The sequence below is a fragment of the Populus euphratica genome, unplaced genomic scaffold, assembly GCF_000495115.2.
Source record: "Populus euphratica unplaced genomic scaffold, PopEup_1.0 scaffold225.1, whole genome shotgun sequence".
Lineage (NCBI taxonomy): Eukaryota > Viridiplantae > Streptophyta > Magnoliopsida > Malpighiales > Salicaceae > Populus > Populus euphratica.
This window is the reverse complement of record NW_011500107.1, coordinates 82,026-102,475: the sequence shown is the minus strand read 5'-3', so window position 1 is coordinate 102,475 and position 20,450 is coordinate 82,026. Positions and strand designations below refer to the sequence as shown.

The 20,450-nt window shown below is 29.9% G+C and overlaps 2 protein-coding genes across 3 annotated transcripts; one reads left to right on the top strand and one right to left on the bottom strand.

Moving 5' to 3' along the window:
* Window positions 1-11,589: 11,589 nt before the first annotated feature.
* On the bottom strand, window positions 11,590-13,828 carry LOC105109656 (uncharacterized). Its single transcript, XM_011004428.1, has one exon. It carries the CDS (start codon window positions 13,518-13,520, stop codon window positions 12,381-12,383), a length of 1,140 nt encoding a protein of 379 aa, XP_011002730.1. The 5' UTR covers window positions 13,521-13,828; the 3' UTR covers window positions 11,590-12,380.
* Window positions 13,829-17,747: 3,919 nt separating this feature from the next.
* LOC105109655 (Ribosomal protein L14p/L23e family protein) lies at window positions 17,748-20,231 on the top strand. 2 transcript variants are annotated; one of them, XM_011004427.1, is made up of 4 exons: window positions 17,748-17,941; window positions 18,926-19,017; window positions 19,464-19,839; window positions 20,054-20,231. In XM_011004427.1, the coding sequence occupies exons 1-3, from the start codon at window positions 17,908-17,910 to the stop codon at window positions 19,836-19,838; spliced, it is 501 nt and encodes a 166-aa protein (XP_011002729.1). In that variant the 5' UTR covers window positions 17,748-17,907; the 3' UTR covers window position 19,839; window positions 20,054-20,231. The 2 variants fall into 2 exon arrangements, with proteins under 2 accessions (XP_011002729.1, XP_011002728.1); XM_011004426.1 differs by lacking the exon at window positions 20,054-20,231 and having other exon boundaries at window positions 17,749-17,941; window positions 19,464-20,052.
* The last annotated feature ends 219 nt before the right edge of the window (window positions 20,232-20,450 follow it).

Below are 20,450 nucleotides of genomic sequence, written 5' to 3'. Positions count from 1 at the left end.
TGTAAAACATTTAGCTCATTTGGACTTCTAGAACTCTAGATATGGCCAAAATACCGAACAGTGCTCGGGCTGGAAGACAGATTCGGGCTTCTTTGTTGTTGCTACAATTTGGACTTGATAATGGCCTTTTTAGATCTTGGGCTCCATATAAACGTTGTAGGCCTATGTCTTACCTTTCTATCCATATAAAGTAGACCTAAATCTGAGATTTATAGCTCCAGATATGACCTAATTACTGAATAGTGTTCCGGTTTGGATTGCACTGACATCTCTTTTCTAAGTTTGGCCATCTCTTTATCTTTTCAATTTCAGTTCTTAAATTCATCAATCAATCATTTCATTTATGTGATAGGCCTGCATTTAAAATGAACATTTATCATAAATTAAAGGTATCTTATATTATCAGATATATTATTATAAAACATGTTTTAGTTAAGGAGTTATTGATACTTTAAGTGCAAAATGATGATATAAAACCTTGATAAAAATACACTTTTAAGTATCAATCAGTCTTTATCTTTAAAAGTTTCATTGCACATCAATTCAACCATTTGTCTATCTCTAGGTGTTAACCCTTCATAAAAATATGAAACTAATCTTCATATCTCAAAACCATGATGAGGGCAAGTATTAAGAAAGTCTCGATATCTATCCCAACATTGGTAAAATGTTTCTCGTGGTTTTTGAGTGAAAGTGATGATTTGTCTTTTGAAAGAGTTTGTTCTGTGAGAAGGGAGAAACTTCTTTAAAAACTGTTGTTACATTTCATCCCAAGCATGAATGAATCCAGGTCTCAAATTTTATAGCCATGTTTTAGCTTAGTCTTTTAATGAAAAAGGAAAAAAGCTTTAATCTGATGGTGTTCATGTTATAATTTGAGTCATTATAGATGTTACCGACCTCCTCAAATTCTCTTAAATGCAAGTATGGATTTTTCAACATGAAAAGAAGGTAAAAGTTAAATAATGTCTGGCTTAAAATTAAAATGAGATGCATTAGGAGGAAAAACTATGCCTGATGGTGGACTTGTTCTTGTGGGATTCATGTGATCTGATGTAACCATATTATTCGATAGTTTTACCCATATTTACCTAATGTTTTGTCCATGTTTTATATGTAAAATACCTTGATATTCTTTGTTTTATGTTTTGAAGGCACTTTTGGATGAAAAATACAAAAAGGAGTAAATTGGAGATAATTGGCAGATTTGACGTTCAGTCGATGTTTTATACAGAGCATGAGTTCTAGAGATCGAAATGAAGTGATTCCAGTGGCACTAAAAAGCTAACATCCATACCTTTCTGGAAATATAATGCAAGAAAAATAAAAAGAGGAAGATCATGGAAATCACATCCTTCAAAGTCAAATCTCGCATTCTGCCACTCTTGACCTTTGTCTATTCAAAATTCAATATCTGGAGCTATAGAAGTCAAATTTATGCAAACTCAATTGTTTTGGATTCCTGACTCAAATTTATGTAAACGCTCCAAATTTCAGCCAAACAAAATGTCAGATGAGGGAGATATGATTTTTCAAAGATAACAACTGAATTCTGCCAACAATCAGGTTTCGTGAAGAAATGAGTCCAAATTATGTTTCGAAACTTCTAAACCGTCATCCAAGTTTTTATATCAGCAATTTAGCTCCTCTAAGTCAGAGCTTGAAGATTTCATGCAAGGCTATTTCTCTTTTTTAGAGAAAATAGTTATTGAAGTACTTAAATGTCAATTGTCAACTTAAGGGAGGACTACTTTGTAAATTAGGAACTAGGGTTTCTTAGCATATAAAAAGAAAGAGAGAGAAGAGAAAAGGGGGCAGTAGCCAAAAGTTAAGAAACACAAATTCTCTCCTCTACAAACCCAAAAATCATGTTCTCTTCATTCTTTAAGAGTAGTTGTTCAATAGTTATGCAAGGCTAAGCTCTTTTCTTGGTTGCAAAGACACAACAAACCTTCGGATTTCAAGAACTGTGAGATTTATTCTTCCTTTTATTTTCAGTTTATATTATGAATGAGTATGATTATTTTTCTATGCATATTTTCTATGATTGTTATTGATAATTGCTAGAGCGGAACTCTAAGTTATTATTGTGAACAATTTATTGTTAAGTTTGATATCAAAACCGGAGTTGTGATGTATGAACTTGCGAAGCAACTAAGCTTGATAATTGTGGCGGAACTACATTATTAAACTTAGGGAGAACACTCAAATATCTAGTTCTTAGGGCTGTCATTGAACTACATCATTAATGTGGACATTGTGATTGTTTGTTGGTTAGGGTTAGTTATACGGCGGACCCGTTAATTAACCAACATTAAGAAAAGATAAAAATTCAGAATATAAATTGTAGTTTTGTTTCAAGGATCAGTTCTAATTTCCGTTGGTGGATGTGTGCTTGCAACCATGGTTTGTTTTCTTGATAAATTTTGATTTCAATTGATTTTGTTTGCTAGTTTAATTTATTCCATAGTTTAGATTATCACAAATCAAAAACCCCCAATTGCATAACGTATAGCATAAAAATTTGAATTAAATCTTTCTTGTGGGATCAACCCCTTGCTTGCTCTATACTATCTTGTATGTTGTGTTTTAAGCTAGGGTAATTAATTTGTGTGACCACAACATCGCTACATGATCTCTAAGTGTTCTAACATGGTTATTCTCATTATGAAGTGATTGATTATCTTCTTCGGCAATATTTTCTAAAAATGATGAGGATACCCTACAAAGTCTACCACTTAATGTACATGACTACACTCTCATGCACATGTAGCAATAGAATAAAAGGAACAAAAAAACAAAAAAAAAAAGAGAAACAAAGTTATATACAAGAAAAGTGAAAAGAGAAAATAAAATAAATACTATAATTTGTACAAGAACTTACCTCCCCGGCAATGGCGCCAAAAACTTGACATGACCAAAAGATTGATGTCTTCTTCCAAGTGTAGGAGTGTCGAATTAATAAATAACCCGGCAAAACCGGGGTTGAACCACATGGAGGTTAATTATATAAATTATAAATAACAATAACTCAACAACAACAACAACAGTAGTAGTAGTAGTAGTAGTAGAAGTAGTAGTAGTAGTAGTAATAATAATAATAATAAAAGAAGAAGAAGAAGTTGATAAGAACTTTGAGATGGAAGATTAACGTAAGGATTAAACAATGATAACAACAAATATCATGGCTAGAGGATCCATTAATGGTATGTCAAACAAGTATAGTATAAACTCTTATTATTCAATTAGAAACCACACGCAAAGGAGGTTCCAATCAGATTATAATTTGTTAACATGATTACATTAGTTATCTTATTTGTTTAATGTTAATACTTATAAATCTCGTTAGGCATTCATGATTATAACTTATGTTAACAACAAATCAACTTCCTTTCATAGCTCAGGTGTCGGTTATACCATACAGTATGGGTTATGAAAGTGTCAAGCATTTGTTGTACCAAGTGTTATACAACATAAATCTAGATTACTCATTTAAGAATCAAAGTATTAAAAAGTGAACAAGATAATAAAAACAAAGCATGTTAGTATCAAACATTAAAATCCATATTAAGTTTACATTATACTTATTCTTACACCATTAGTGTAACCTTTTCACCTTGACATAATAAACTTAGTTAAACATAATGAAATAAATAAATAAAATAAGAACATAAATAAGATAAAAGTTAAGTAAGAAAAGGAACTGAATGGCATAAACAAGATATTAATGAAAATAAAACTTAAAAATATAAAGAGAGAAAGCAAGAGCATGATCTTGATCTGGAAACCAAGATGCCTAAATGTAAGGCAAATGCCTCCTTTTATAGGCCAAAATTGGAAACTATTGATTTGATGATTAATTGATGAATGGGTGTCCAACTCTTGACTTGGTGCAAATCCTTATCTTCTCTTGTCTGCCCAGAACATCATTGATAACGTCAGAATTGGAACCACTTGAAAACATAAAAGTTGTATAAAATTGTCTCAGCTTTCCAGAAAAAAAAAATGGAGGTCATTTGAACTTCTAGAACTCCAAATATTAGCTAAACACTGAATAGTATTTGGGTTGTAGGATAGATTCGGACTTCTTCGTTGTTGGTACAATTTGGACTTCAAATGGCCTTTTTAAAACCAGACCTCCAAATGAAAGTTGTAGGCCTATATCATACCTTTCCATCCATATAAAATAGATTTAAATTAGAGATCTACAGCTCCAGATATGACCCAATTACCGAACAATGTTCTGGTTTGGACTACATTAGCATCTCTTTTATAAGTTTGATCATCTCTTTGTCCTTCAATTTCAGTTCTTAAACTTATCAATCAATCTTTTCATTTATGTGATATACATGCATTTAAAATGAACATTTAGCACAAATTAAAGATATCTTATAGTATTAGATATGTTATTATAAAACATGCTTTAGTTAAGGAGTTATTGATACTTCAAATGCAAAATGAAACCTTAATAAAAATGCACTTTTAAGTATTAATTATATGGTAACATATCTTTTTTATCTTTTTTGTATTATAAACCTTTCAGGTTAGCCCCTTTCAGAAACTCACAAGCATAGCATCTTGTCAATCCATTCAATCCCTTATGTCATTGAACACCACATTCATACACTCAAATTATTATTGCATTACCTATAATAAAAAGAATGTGTTCTTCCCTTTCTTGGTGATAACTTGTCATTAGAAGAAATCATCAAATCTAAAATTTTATTTTAGTAACAAAAATATCCTTACACACTTCTTTACATGTTTACACTTATAATAATATCACCTCACTCGTGTTTCACTCAAATTTTAGCTTTCAACAATAATAGTCTTATATTTTTATCTTTTATCTCTTGTGCTCTCCTCTTTAGTTCTTTAAAGAACTAACCATAATAATAAAAAAAATTAGTTCATAATGTTCAACCAAAGATTTCAAGACACAAGGAAATTAAAGAAAAAATAAAGAAAATAAATAGAAAAATGAAAATGAAAATGGAATGAAAATGACATAAAAAACAAAATAAATTCAAAAACAAAATGCAAGAATAACACTATGAAACTTGAAAACAATGTATGCTCAATATCCTAAAATCAAATTTCCAATAGACCCTCCTATTTAGCATAATTGATTTGGAATGTTCTTTTAGACCTAAAATCAAAATGTTATAATTTCAACAACCCAAAATCAATTTCTAAGCAAACAATATCCATTAATTAAAGACAAGCTTATGCAAGTTGCGATTTCTCAAGTGTCCAATTTCATATTTTGTAATCTCTATTTTTACAACATTAGTTAAACTAATGCGATTTTTTCTTTTCTTTTATACTATTTGGAAATAGATATAACATAACAAACACTATTGTCTTATTTTTTTTATAGGGTTGTCAAAAATTCAAGAATAAAGATATAAAAAAACAAGGCATAAATTTAAAGATAAATAAATAAAACCTGATTTTAGAGTCTTGCTCTGATATCAACTAATGCAATCCTAAAGGGTAAGAATGAACCCACAATCAAGATTGAACACAACCCAAGAATGCTAAAATTAGATTGATAGAAAACCATACCAAATAATTACCAAAACCAAGGAAATGAAGTTATTAGATGAAGGACTCCAACTTATTGATTATAAAGAATCAAGAAACAAAAGTATAAGGATGAGTTCCAGAAAGACAATATTATTTCTAAATCAATAGTACGAGCAACCTTACATAAACAATATTATTTCTAAATCTCCTAAAGAAACCTGAATACAATTTAAATAACCCTATTATACTAGGTAAAAAGTCTTAAACAAGCTGAAAAAAATAATAAAAAAGTTCTAAATAAAATAGAAAAAATAATTCTAAACCAACTAGGAAAATAATGGATTTCTCACATAGTAGCTTTTTAGCTTTATTGCAAAGCCTTCTAAATGTCTGATCATTATGAAATTTTAAACTTATAGAAAATAAGACCTTTAAAATCTCTAAAAAAATTCCAACTTGATCCAATTGTTGAAACAAAAGTTATACTTATTAGTATAAAACTATGCATTAGAAAAAATAAGCTGCAAGCTACCAATATTTCTTGCCTAATCCACAAATTACTAGATTTTCCTAACTCCTCTTATGTGGAATATATAAATTAAAGTCTGATCATGTCTTAAAATCATCTTAACACTTTACTTGACCCAAATATTTTGAAGTCACCCATTAAATGCATCTATGATCATCTTGTTTGTTGGCCTTGTAATAAGCTCAATCAGCACCTCTAATGAATCATTTAGTGTTGCTTGTTGATTCTCATCAAATAAAAGTGCTAAGATTAATTTTAAAGTCTATATTTAAAATGTACTTTTAGTTTTTTTTTTAATATATGAACTAATGCAAACTTTATAAATATAAACATTCACAAACTCATAGATAAATTGATTTCCTCCCAAGAAAGCTAAGATCACGTTTGAATTTGAGTTTGACCCAACAAGAACCTTGTCCTGAAGAACCAAAACTATAAAGAAGATCACCCCCACCTTATGCCTATATCGAGATGCAAACAAGAAGTATAGAAAACTTCAAAAAGATTGGTCAATCTTTCAATAAGTTTAAATAGTTCAATCGAGAACCAAAGTATGAGAATCACTCACCAAACACAATATGCAACAACTTTGTTATTATTGTCAAAATTTAATAAAATCCTTATATATTAGTATTCATATTTAAACCCTAAAACTAATGGGTTAGACTTGCACCCAATTTAAATAAAGCCCAAGCTAGTTAAAATAAGTTTTCAAATAATAAAAATAAATAAAACAATAGTCTAACATTATTTTTCACCCTTTGCTACATATGATTATGAAAAATAATCAAGAGAGATAACTATTGAAGAACCCTTATTGAACAAAAGCTTAATGGCATATAAAATGAGAACTAATTTCTAACCAATTAGTTCTTTTTGTTTGATATTGAATCCTTATAAAATAAGCTATCAAAAGTTGCCATATAAGTTCTCCATAACATTAAGAACTCTTTATAATAAATGAAATCCATAACTATTAAGGAAACACTGGTTTTTCTTTTTTTTTTCTTTTTACACTTTGCTGACAAGTTCTAGACTTAACTTCAAACATATCATTTTTTTTTTTGTACAAATGAATTAGAGGACCTACTATATATAATTGAAAATGTACAAATGTCTAGTTTTCAATTCAATTAGAATAGCATCCAACCTCATTTTTTAGCTTTATATATGACCTAAAAAGTATATAGAGGTCTAAATTGGCATATTTGAATATTTTTAACCCAAGCTTCTTGATTTAGCCCTTTGAACTTGTTTTAAATCCACTTCAATTTAGGCCTTATAATAGACACAATGGATACTCCTAATGGATTCTTTGATGTTGTAGCCAAGAGTACATCATTAACACAATCAAAAAATTAATGTCTTCTTCTAAGTGCAGGAGTGTCAAAGTAATAAATAACCAGGCAAGACCAGAGTCGAACCATAGGGAAGTTAACTATATAAATTATAAATAATGATGATGATTGAAGAGAACTTTAAGATATAAGATTAATATAAGGATTAAACAAGAATAAAATAATTATTACGGTTAGAGGATCTACCAATAATATTTCAAACAAGTATAATATAAAATCTTTTTATTACTCAACTGGAAACCACGCACAAAGGAGGTTCCAATCGGATTATAAATTGTTAACATGATTACATTATTTATCTTATTTAAATAATGCTAATACTTGTAAATGTTGTTAGGAATTCATTATTATAATATATGTTAACTATAAATCAAGTTCCTTTCATAGCATAGGTGTCGGTTATACCATACAATTAGGCTATAAAAGTGTTAAGTATTTGTTGTACCAAGTGTTATACAACACAAATCTAGATTAACCATTTAACAAGCAAAGTATTAAGAGTGAACAAGATAATAAATACAAAACATATTATTATCAAACATTAAAGTCCATGTTGAGATTATATTATGTTTATTCTTACACCATTAGTGTAACTTTTTTACCTTGACATAATAAACTTAACTAAACATAATGAAAGAGAGAAACTTAAATAAATAAGATAAGAACATAAATAAGATATAATTAAACTAAGTAAAAGAAATGAAATGAAAGGCATAAATAAGAAATTAATGAAAGCAAAACTTAAGCATTACAAAAATATAAAGAAAGAGAGCAAGAATATGATCTTTATATGAAAACCAAGATGTCTAAATGCATGGAAAATGCCTCTTTTTATAAGCCAAAATTTAAAACTGTTGATTTGTTGACTAATTATTAAGTGGGTGGTCACATCTTAACTTGATGACAATCCTTGTCTTCTTGTCTAATCAAAACGTCATTGCTAACATTAGAATTTAAACAGACTGTCCCATGAAAGTTCTAGGAAATTGTCTCAGCTTTTCAATTAAAAAAATAAAGTTATTTGGACTTTTAGAACTAGAGATATGGGCTAAACACTGAACAATATTTGGGCTGTAGGACAAATTCAGACTTCTCTGTTGTTACTACAATTTGAAATTGAAAACGGCCTTTTTGAATTTTGGACTCTCATGAAAGTTTTAGGCTCATGTCTTAGCTTTCTATTCATATAGAGCAGACCTAAATCCAAGTTCTACAGCTCCAATTATGATCCAATGACTGAATAGTGTTCTAGTTTGGACTGAAACACCATCTTTTTTCTAAGCTTAGCCCTCTCCTTGTCTTTTAAATTTTAGAAGTTAAACTCATCAATTAGTTATTTTATTTATGTGATAGGCTTGCATTTAAGATGAATATTTACCATAAATTAAAGGTATCTTATAGTATTAGACATGATATTATAAAACATATTTTAGTTAAGGAGTTATTGATACTTTAAGTGCAAAATAATGATATAAAACCTTGATAAAAATGCACTTTTAAGTACTAAATAATCATGTATGTAGAACATTAGTGATGTGATTATCTAAATATGTAGAATTATTTATGGACTAGTATAAATATATATGTTGAGAGTATTTTATTTAAGTCCAAGTCCAAGTTTTCATAGGACTTCTTCTTTTAAAAGAGTAATATGATATGATACGTGAATGTTTTTCCAGTGCACTTTCTTTCTCTTTCTATCTACTCTCCCCTTGATTATTTTCACTCTCCCCTCAATTATTTTCAACAACCAGACTATGAGCTAGATAGCTAATATTACGTAAAAAGGTGGATCATTATTTCATTATGCTAGGGGCAAAATGGATGGATTTAACAACTCAAATATACCACTAACATAAATTAAAGCACTATATTCTTAGAAACTTAGTATTTCCTAGTTTACAAGGCCACATTAAATTACGGCTTGAATAAAAAAAAATGTAAAACAAATATGTTCATGTTATAAAAAACTATTTGGTATTGTTATTGAACCTGACCCAACAAATCAATTGTGAAATCTCTTAACCCGATTCCTTAGTTAGCCCGGATTTAAAATTAGACCATGTGAGAGTTGCCCCGACAAACCAAATCAACTTGATGAGTCCAAAGACAACTTAGACGAACAATAAAAAGCATGGTTTGGCTTCAAAAAAAATTCAAGATGACTTTTTTTTAATATTAAGAAGTCATCAAATTGGATCAACCTAAGTTTCGCGACTTAACCTGTCAAATTCACAATTCGGGTGATAAACTCCATTGAGTTTAAAACTTTATATTTTTTTAACTATTTGTACTTATTTATATGATAATAAAAATAGATGCTCATAAAATTAAAAACAACTAAATATCAAGATGTTTGTTTAAGAATGTGATAACCTCATGGAAAACATATCAAAATAATTTATGAATACAAATTTAAAATCAAGCAAATAGTGAAGTATAAAATTAAAAAATAAAGGATGAAAATAAAGAAAAACGAGGGATGAAAAAAAAAGATGAATTAAAAAAGTCATTTCGTTCATTTGAATAACGAAAGAGGTGAGCTGGCATCTTGAATCTTTTAAGTATACTTGAATCTTTTAAGTGTACTGAGAAATATATGATTTATCCTTTTATAATTTTGTTTATTGTGCTTCGATTTTTTTGGTTTTTGGTTTTTAAAATTTAAAACTGCCAAACTATTTTTTTATAGATAAATTTTCTAACCTATTTTTTTGTTAGATTTCTCATGTTTGTATTTTTGGTTAATTTAAGACATTCTAAATAATCAAATTATTTTCTCTCACCAGTGTCTATAAGATCATGTACGTTCAGAAAAAAAAAAACAAAAAAAAAGAAAGATCCATGTACGTTAAAAAGCACAACATGTTTTCACCATACAAGAAGAAGCTACGCAAGAGCATGAGAAAGCAAGTCATTATTTTAATAACCATTATATTTAATATTTCACAGCAAATACAATGGCATCAAGCTCAGCACCTTACCTTGGAGGAGAACCAAAGCCAAACATCACCCACCTTTGTTTCTCCATATGTTTAATGATTCTTTCAAGTGGCTTTATCAACAAAAGTAAACACATAAGAACAGTCACTGTCACTGTCACACCGACAAGGTTCACAACATGACCAAAAACTAAAAGAAAGGCAAGCTTCAAATTTACGACACAACTATTAAAATAATCTCAATTGTATATTAAAAGTATTTTTTGTCAATTATACCATAAAAATATTTACTTCTGAATTGTATCATTTTGTTAAATATAGCTAACAAAATCTTTAAAAAATCAACAACATGCTCTTCACAAAAGTGTATGAAATTAGATGGAAAATTCGTCTTTAATATAATATGAAAGAAATACATGTGAGTAAACGGCTATTAGAACTATTGCTTGGAAGATTTATGATTTTATATTTTAATGTTACGTGTGCATTGCTTCATATGCCTTGCAAAAGAATTGGAGGAAAACTCTTCTCCAATTTCTTCTTCTTATGGGAATCACACGAGAATCACGCATGCACTTCAATGATTAGGGAAATGATTTACAATAATAGATGATTTGAGATTTTTTGCTTTTAAAATAATCAAATTCTATATAAAATTCTTCAACTAGACAAGTTAAAATGATTAATTAATCAAGTTAACCAATCAACTGATTTTTATAAATTTTTATTTTTACAAATTTTCATGTATTTATCTTTAATAAACAAGTAATCGATCAGTTAATCTGGGTTAAAGATGATCTAGCTTGTGAAACTCTTGTTGAACAAACCTTGAGAAACTAAAATTGCCAAACTGATGCCGAGCCTTTTCTCCAAGCTACATGCTATAAGAGGTGGGTTTTTGGCAGCATACAAAAGTTCCCAACCCGATCTCTTGACAAGATCCCTCACAACTTGTTCTTGTACTGGATCTTCCAGTCACAAGCCATTTTATTCGTTTTTCCGTCAACTTTCAACATCAAACCAAGTTGCCACATACAAAGGAACTGTGGCTTTGCGGCAGGAAGTCATTCTTCTCAGACTCTCTCAGTTGCTCAGCAAAGCAATCCTACTGCACCACTACTGTACATGTGGTTGAATCGCAAACCTAAAATCGGTCTACACTAACGATATCAAAGAAGAGTACCGGGCGTACAAGCCTGAATATCCAGGTAAAATGAAGCCAAACTCGTAATTACTCAATGGCAGCAAAAGATTTTAGTAAGAAAGCTTCCAAATACAAAATTAACTATATTAAAACAAGTGTGCATTATTTTCCCAAGTTATATCAAGAAACAATCCCAGAGAATGTCTGCTTTGTCTTGCTAATGGTTTCCCAATTTCATTACTCACCCACCACCAAAAAAGTATGGCAAAAAAGGTGTCTCTGCACAGTATCCATCCACAATTTTTCTGTAAGAACCAAGCACAGTAGAGTTCCACCATTACAAGAAGTTTCCCACAAGTATGAGAAAGCAAGAATCCAAAGAACGAAGGTTGCACCGTTATCTTTGAAATCTCAGAGCAATTTCCATCAAGCAGAGTGCCTTGCAGAAGCCAAAATATTCCTCAAGTCTACAGACCATATCAGCATATGTGTGGATTTTTCAACTACATTCACAAAAGTGACCACATAAAAACAATCATGGAGTTCACACAAGACAGGGAAGGGATTGTTATTGAATCATGATGGATGACCATAAGAATTGTTGTTGAGCGTAAGATTCAATCTGGATGAAAGCAAAGAATTCAATAACTCATTTACAGTACTTTTACAACTGGAATTAAATCAGGAAAAATAATAGGAGTTTAGAACTGCAAGACCTCAATCCATCCTTTCCATCCAAATCAAATGGTGAAATTAGAAACAAAGGACACGATTAGATCAGTTGAAACAATCAAAGGAAACATGAGGTGATTGTGATTAAAATGTGAAAGAGCTTAGAACTGCTAGAAAACCACTGTACCCTTTTCATCTATGATCCTTTATCTTGAAAGATTCAATTTCTCCTGGTACAGTTTCAATATCTGGGTAGATTCAGGACGCTGATTTATGAACTGCTGCAGGAACTTATTTTCAGATGCAATGAAGAATGTAGTGCTTCTGAAACTCTTCTCAATCAAACCTTGAGACACTAGAAATTGCAAAACCGAAGCCCTTGGAGTGAGCCTCTTTTCGAAGCTATACGAGACAAGTGTTGGGTTTTTGGCAATAAAAGAAGATTCCCAGCTCAATTTGTTGACAAAAAGATCCATCACTGCCACAACCTTCTCTTCAGATAGGGTCATAAACCATGGAGACTTTGCAAATGCTGCAAGAATCTCTTCATGGGACAAACCCCATCTCATATATACATCAAGTTTCTTTTCCCATGTGGATCTGCTCATGGACGTCAATGCTAGGATCGCGACGACAAACTGAGTCTTGCAAGGATCTAATCCCATTTTCCTCACTTTGCACAGCACCATGTTAAATTTCTTTGGACTCATCAACAATGTTTTAGGGTGGCTACGAACTAGCATAACAATATTCTTGTCAGGCACTCCATTATCTCGCAAAATCTGGGAAATATATTTCACAGTTACAGGATTAAGTTGAAGAACAAGAGGACTACTTTTGAATACTTGAACAATGGTATCATTTGGGAACCAATTTTTCAAAAAATCAAAAGTAGGGACTAACTGGTTTTCTAAGCTGCATCTCAAAATCCAAGGGTAGAAGGATATGATTTTAGCAACATCAGCGGTTGAAACACCTTTAGAATACAAAAACTCAAGTTTGGGTAAAAGGGTTTTGTCTGGATTGTACAAAAGCAGTTCAGGGCATTTACTGGTAAGTTTTAAAGTTTGGTTCTCTGAGAAGCCATGGTCCTTGAAGAAGCCAAGTAAAGAATCGGGTTTCTGTGGGGTTTCATAACGGACACGTTTAGAAGCTTCTAATGCAGATTTTAGAGAAAACCCACATTTGTTAACGAGGTAAGAAACAGTAAATGAGTGTTGATTTGCATTTCCATTGCTTTTGCTTGATGAGATGTGTCTAAGAGATGATAATAACGAAGGGTTTTCGAGAAAATAGTGTTGTCTATGATTTGTTGAAGCTCTTACAGAACTCCCTAACATCTGCATGTGGATTCAAACAACGAAAATGAAGCTTGAGGAATACAAAGCCACTTACCTCTCTTTCAATTTTGATTTTACAGCTCTACCTCTACACGTTGAGGACATATCAGCAGAGAACGAGGCGACTCGGTGTCGATGGACATGTCAGACCCACAAACCAATCCTCTTCTGTTTCTCTTTTCTTTAAGATAAGGTGAAAATGTCACCAAAATGTTGAACTTTGAAGGATTCTTGGCCATAAAGTGAGGATTTTCCGTGAAAATTATAAGTAATCAACGTCACAGATATTGATGTCATTTGTCCTTCCATTTATTTGTCCTTCCATTTATTGATTTTGGAGATGGCGTTTCAAATCCGTTACTTTTGACTGATTTTTCTAAGAGATATTGTCTTCTATCCATTCTTGTATGCTGTTTTGAAAAATGATATTTGATATTTATAAATTATTAAAGAAGTAATACAAATCAAATACTGCTGTTAATGACTTTTAAATTAGATGAAATCGATTACTTAAAATAATATTGTGAAGCATGTCATTGGATGGTGGGTATGGTTTCTGGATTAAAGGGCTGTTTTGAAAGGGTTAAGAAATAATCATAAAAATATTATTAATAGGGTTTAGGAATTGTTATTTTCTATTATAATTACTAGAAAATTTAATAGTTTACAAGATTAAAAATATTAATTATATATGAAAAAAAAACACATTACTCTCAGTACATCATATTTATAATAAGTTACATTGTTATTTAATTTTTTTTAAACTCATGTTTTTATTTATTAATTTGTTTAAAGTTTGAAAAAAAAAAATTTTGATGAGAAAATTATTATCTTATTAGATTAAAACTAAATATCTTAAAATCCAAAAAAATTATGTAAAATACATATTATAAAAATTAAATGAACAACTTATTTTTCATAATATTTTTGAAGTTTTGATACTAAACTTATTGTGATACTCATTAACTAATTTTTCTTGAATTTGTCAAAAAATAATAAAAATATAAAAAAATTGCATATAATATGCATAAAAAGTTTTAGAACTTTTTTATATACACACAAATAAAAATATATTTTTTATTTTTTAAAATAAGTAATTTTTAAAAATCTTTTTTACTCTTCTAAATTCTAAAGAAAAAAATTTATATTTAATATTCAGTTACTATCTTACAGTATAAGTTTAAAGCTTAAATATTAAATAAAATTATTAGAAAAAAAAAATATAAAGGATCCACAAATAATTTTGTAATGGTCTCTAATTTTTTTAGGATTTTTGAAAATTATTTGAGGTATATTTGGCAAATACAAAAATTAAAAAAATAAACATTGCTAGAAAATCAATATAGTGTATTTGCAAAAATCTCTCTTAACTAAAAACTAAAAGTTTTAAAAAATATCTTAAGGTCGTGTTTGACAAACACACTTTAAGGACAAAACATTTTTGTTTTTTCTTTTGAAAATGTTAAATCAACCAAACATTATCTTATTGAAAATAATAGATAATATACTCAGATAACCCCCAACAAAATTAAAAGTCAATTTAAAAAAGTTGAATATCAAGTTTCAAATTCTGATCTAGAGATAATGTTGCATCTAAAAACTAATGGTATTGAAAAAAAAAAAAAGACTTGGATCCAAGAATAACATTGTACTTAAGAACCTGAAAATGTGAATAATATTGCAAACCAATTAATCTTCAAGAAGTCAGTGTGTGATCTTTATCTTTTTAAAAAAAATATTGTTTGCAACCCATAAAAAAAATATTATTTATTCAAATCATCCTTATCATAATTGCCAAAACTTGCAGCAATAAAAACAATACATATAGTCCCCTCTAAATAATCATAATACACCCCTTTTAAGTTGCAAGCCAATAAGTTCTATCTAGTAATCAACCAACACGTCTAATAATAAAACAAACCCTAAAACAATGTATAATAGGGCAAACTAAACTTACACGTGATTATAAGAACATTAAGAAATAATTGTATTAAATAAGTAAACTAATAGATGCTACACATATTTCTAAGTGCATTAAAAAATCCTTGTATTGATTGAAATTCATAATACATAAAAGAAATAATGTTTCTTCACTTTTCCCGCATTCCTAATAAAATTTTATTTGACTTCAAACATGTCGTTCTTTTTTATTCTGATAAATTAGCAAGCCCATCACATGTAACTAGAAAAGTACAAATATCTACTTTCCAATCTAATTGAAATATTAGCGGAATTCCTTTTGTAGATCTAAATATAATCAAAATAGTAGATAAAGGTCCAGATAGAAAAATTCAACAAGATTCGTTTAATAACTTTGATCCTTTGAAATAATCTTTTCCTAGACTCTAATTAACTACGTTTTTACTCAATATAGAATATGAAGTTTAAAAACTCTTATAAAAATTTAACTTGATTCAGCTTTCAAATTGAAAGTCATATTTATTAGCATGAAAAAAAAACAATAATTTTTTTTATGTCAAAATTCAAATTTAACCTTATTTAGATTGTATCAATCAAACCTTGTAGGATTTTCAATGTTGTTCCTGTTAGGTTTTATGAATAACATACATGCATTAGAGACAATAAAAACAAATTATTTAGGAATCCTTAGGATCCTATTAAACAAATTTAGATTTGTTTAAGGATTTATTATTTGAAGATCTAATTTTCTTTGGTTTTGAATAATTATTTGAAAGTTAGGTTGTTAAAAGCCATCCAATTATCTAGTTTTCAATGGTAATTTACACGAACCACCAATGAAATATCTCTTAAATTCCTATTTAGAAGAAGAAGATTATTATATCTAGAATGCTAGCTATCTATTCTATATCTTATATAGTTTTTATGTATAACAAACAACTATTTCAAAAAAGATTTAATTTATTATTTATAGAAAAATTTTAAAAAAACCTTATAAATTGGTAAAATATCAATTTTTTCTTTAAATAATATTCATTTATTAATTCAGGATAATTTTAGAAATTAACTTAATTGAGTCCTTACTTGATTTTTGTAGGTTTATAAATATAATCCATGTATTAATTATATTTTAGTCCTTAATTTCTAAAATATATTTTAATCAAGTCATACTTAATTAAATCATTCTAATTTAATTTTTAACTAATAGTTTTTAATATGTATGAGCCATTATGATCCTTATATATTGATCCAAATATAAGTTCTAATTCTAATTAAGTAGACTTAAATAATTTAATTTATTATCAATTTAATAATTAATTAATTTATATTTAAAGATTAGATGAATAATCTAGCAATATGTTATGATTTTCTAAATATTAAAAAAATCATTAGTAGTTTAACTTAACTTTTTATTAACTAGTTTCTTAATGTAATTAATATCCTTTTATCAATTTCTATTTAACATTAAAGTATGAAGTATGTCTAACATGTTAAATCATGTTTATTTTCTATATAATAGTCATTGATTATTTGAATAAGATTTGAAACTCTTTTCAAATCTCGTCCCATCTTGACTAAAAAATTTATATAAAAAACATAATATGTATTAGTTTTTACGATTCTAATAAATATTCAATATTTAAAAGAGCATTGATCAAGAATATTTTAGAAATAATACTTTGATATAATAACAATTTTATAATTGTAACAACTTTATAATTTCATTTGCAAATTATTTTTGTTACATGAACTCTATCTTTACTCTAAATTTATAAATTAAATATTACATTTATTAATTTTTTTTGCTAAGTACTTTTTTTTGAATTTTTTTTATTTTAATCTCATATAAGGGTTGTGAGTTTGTTAAATAAGACTCAGTTGACTCAAATTTTTTTTTCTAGCATTATATTTTTTGATTTTATTTTTACTTTTGGCATTAAATTATTAGATCTTGATTCTTATATTTTTTTTTGCTTTTTTTTTTCCTGCATATTGTTTTGGTTTTATATTCTAAGTTAAGTTTTAGTAAATTTAACCTAATTTATTTTATATTATTTTTATTTAAATATTATTTTCTTGCATTGAAAAAATTTACAATTACCTATCTAATAAGAATTCAATTAAGATAATTATTTTTTTAACTAAAATAAAAAAATTTACACTGCTGCAATCCAATTAGAACAATGAATTTAGCTGCATTACTTTATCCACATGGCTCAGCATTTTTTTAATTATAATTATAATTATACTTATAATATAAATAATTATAATTATAATATGCTTTATTGATAGGGAGGGACCTAGACCGAGTCCATGTTCAAAATACTGAAGAAGAAATAAAGAAATAAATAAAAGAACGAAGTAACCCTCCCTTTCTGTACTCTAGACGGGCACTTCACATTCCAAGCAGCCATCACTGTAACTTTCGGCTACCTTGTCTTCTCCTCGTTTTGAGCCCAGGATTTTTAGAGAAATGGCTGCCAGTTTCATTTCTAAATGCTCTCGTGGTGCGTGTATCCTTGTTACTCTGTTAGGGTTTCCTTTCTTTCATTTCATTTATGCAAGTTTCTGTGGTGCGGTGTTGTGCACATTTTTTAAAGCTTGATTTTCTTGAGAGTTTTAATCTTTTCGTAGTTAAGGAGCTTGGATGTTCATTTTAGGAGAATATACAGTATTAGGATTCAACATGTCTTTGTAGGTTTTTTTTTTACTCTGGGGATTTTAGATTCAAATCCGCGCTCAACGCAAGCAACTATCTGAAGCTCAAAAGGCTTGGGTTGTGTGCATCTTAAGCTTGTTGATGAGACTATAAGTTGTCTGCTTGTTTTCAGTTGAATTAGGTATCCTTAGGAGACATTTAGCTTGGGTTTTAGGTTTCGATAATGAAGACCTTGAAGACCTTGAAGTCCTAAATTGATTCCTTTTCAACTTCTTCGTGCTGGTGGGATGTATTAGAAAAATGTACTTGATGTCCTAAATTTACCATGATACATAGAATGCTGCAGTTAGTGGAATTATGATGTAGCTTTATTTCACCTCGTGCAACATGGGGCACTTGGATTTGGGGGATCATAATAGTGATGCTTAAGGACTATTTGTGTTGGACAGCTTTGCCACATTTTAAGAACAATGAAAGTCTGCCATGTTCGATAACATCCCAAGGTTGTTATTCACTTGAGCTATAATAGCATGGAAAATTATTGGTTCATTTGGTATGGAGCAGTGATGGCTTGCTCCTTAAATTTTTGTTCCTTGCCAAGTAGCTATGAAAATAAATTATGCATGAGACAGTCAGCCAAATATGGATATTTTTTAGCTTTATTGAACATTTTTTTGTACTTGTTTAATTATTTTAACTTCTTGGTGATGCTGTGTCCTTGATTTCTTTTCATGAAAACGAAGAACTTAGTTTAGTTTGCATGATTAACTAACAAAATTTTATATATCCGCTTAATGTATTTTTTGTATGATGTACTGGAAAACGAAACTAGGGGACTGTTCATTGCTCAGGGGCCTTGGTACCAATGTTTCTAATTTACTGGGCACGGCCACTCAAATGACATGGAGCAATTTCTTATCTCAGGTCAGATTATTTCTCTGTGTACTTTGATTTAATCAAGTGCTCAATCTTGTATCATGGAAGTATCAGAAATTCTGAGGTGTATTTCCTATACACTTGAAAAATTTGCATTTAGATTTGCAAGAAACTGTCAAGTAAAATGGCTTTTTTTACTGGGTTCTGAAATCGTGAAGGAGTTCTGCTATTTTCTATGTGAATGGCTGCTGGGAAGAGACTTGTTCTCCTGAAAAAGCCATGTTTCCCTCCCTTCGATTCAAGAGATTTACAATTGTGCCTAGTTTTCCTTGAGAGTACTTAAAACAAGGGAGAAAGGTGTTTCTTGCATGTTGAGGGACGTAGATTATCTCAACCAATGCCTAAGATTATCAGTTATTGCTAGGATCAGTTAATTTTCTTCTCTGTTATCTTCCTCATGATCATGGTCTGACTGTCCTGCTACACTTTTACAGCATCAAAGAACTTTTATACAGATGAGGACTGTTCTCAAGGTTGTGGATAACTCAGGAGCAAAAAAGGTGATGTGCATACAACCTTTGAAGGGGAGGAAAGGGGCAAGGTTGGGGGACACCATCATTGCCTCTGTAAAGGAAGCTGCTCCAAATGGTAAAGTGAAGAAAGGCGCGGTTGTGCGAGGTGTAGTAGTGCGTGCTGCAATGCAGCGTGGCCGTTGTGATGGGAGTGAGGTCAAGTTCGATGATAATGCAGTAGTGATTATTGACAAGCAAGGCCAGCCAGTGGGGAGCAGGGTTTTTGGGCCAGTTCCACATGAGCTGAGGAAGAAAAAGCATGTCAAGATCCTTGCTCTGGCAGAGCATATTGCCTGAGGTATGGATTACTTTGGTTTCTATGTTCTAGACGTCTGGTAGAATTTTGCATTTAAGAAAAAAGGAAAATGGGTAGAGTTTTTAAAAGAGAACAAAATTGTTCTTTACTTTCTTGGAGAATATTATAGCATCCAATGCTGAGCAACTAGTTATCGCAGCAGAAGTCATTGTTTTGCCCCTGGATTTATATCGGTCCTGCTTTTATTTTGCATTAGGATCCTTCCTGTCCTAATTGAAGTGCTGGACACTGAGCACCGCAGCATGATTAAACTGTGGAATCATGGCTCTTTAGCAACTGAACTTGCCAAAAAGAAAGTGGCGAGTCTTTAACATCTTATTTTACTTACAAGAAACTAATGAATCATGACAAATTTTTATTCTTCCTGTCCATGAGAGGCTAGCTTCGCAAATCCTCAAATGGGTCACTAAGCAAACTGATTGTAACTTGAATCTCTACACACTCTCCGTCACTAGACACACACTTCATCAGAGCTAGAATTTGTGAACCTTGTGATCTTTCTAGGTCAATTTTAGGACATCTTTCTTAGATGCATACTGGTTCAAAATCTGTTTTCCATGCTTCAATGAAAATTCACCGCGCCCCCCCCCCCA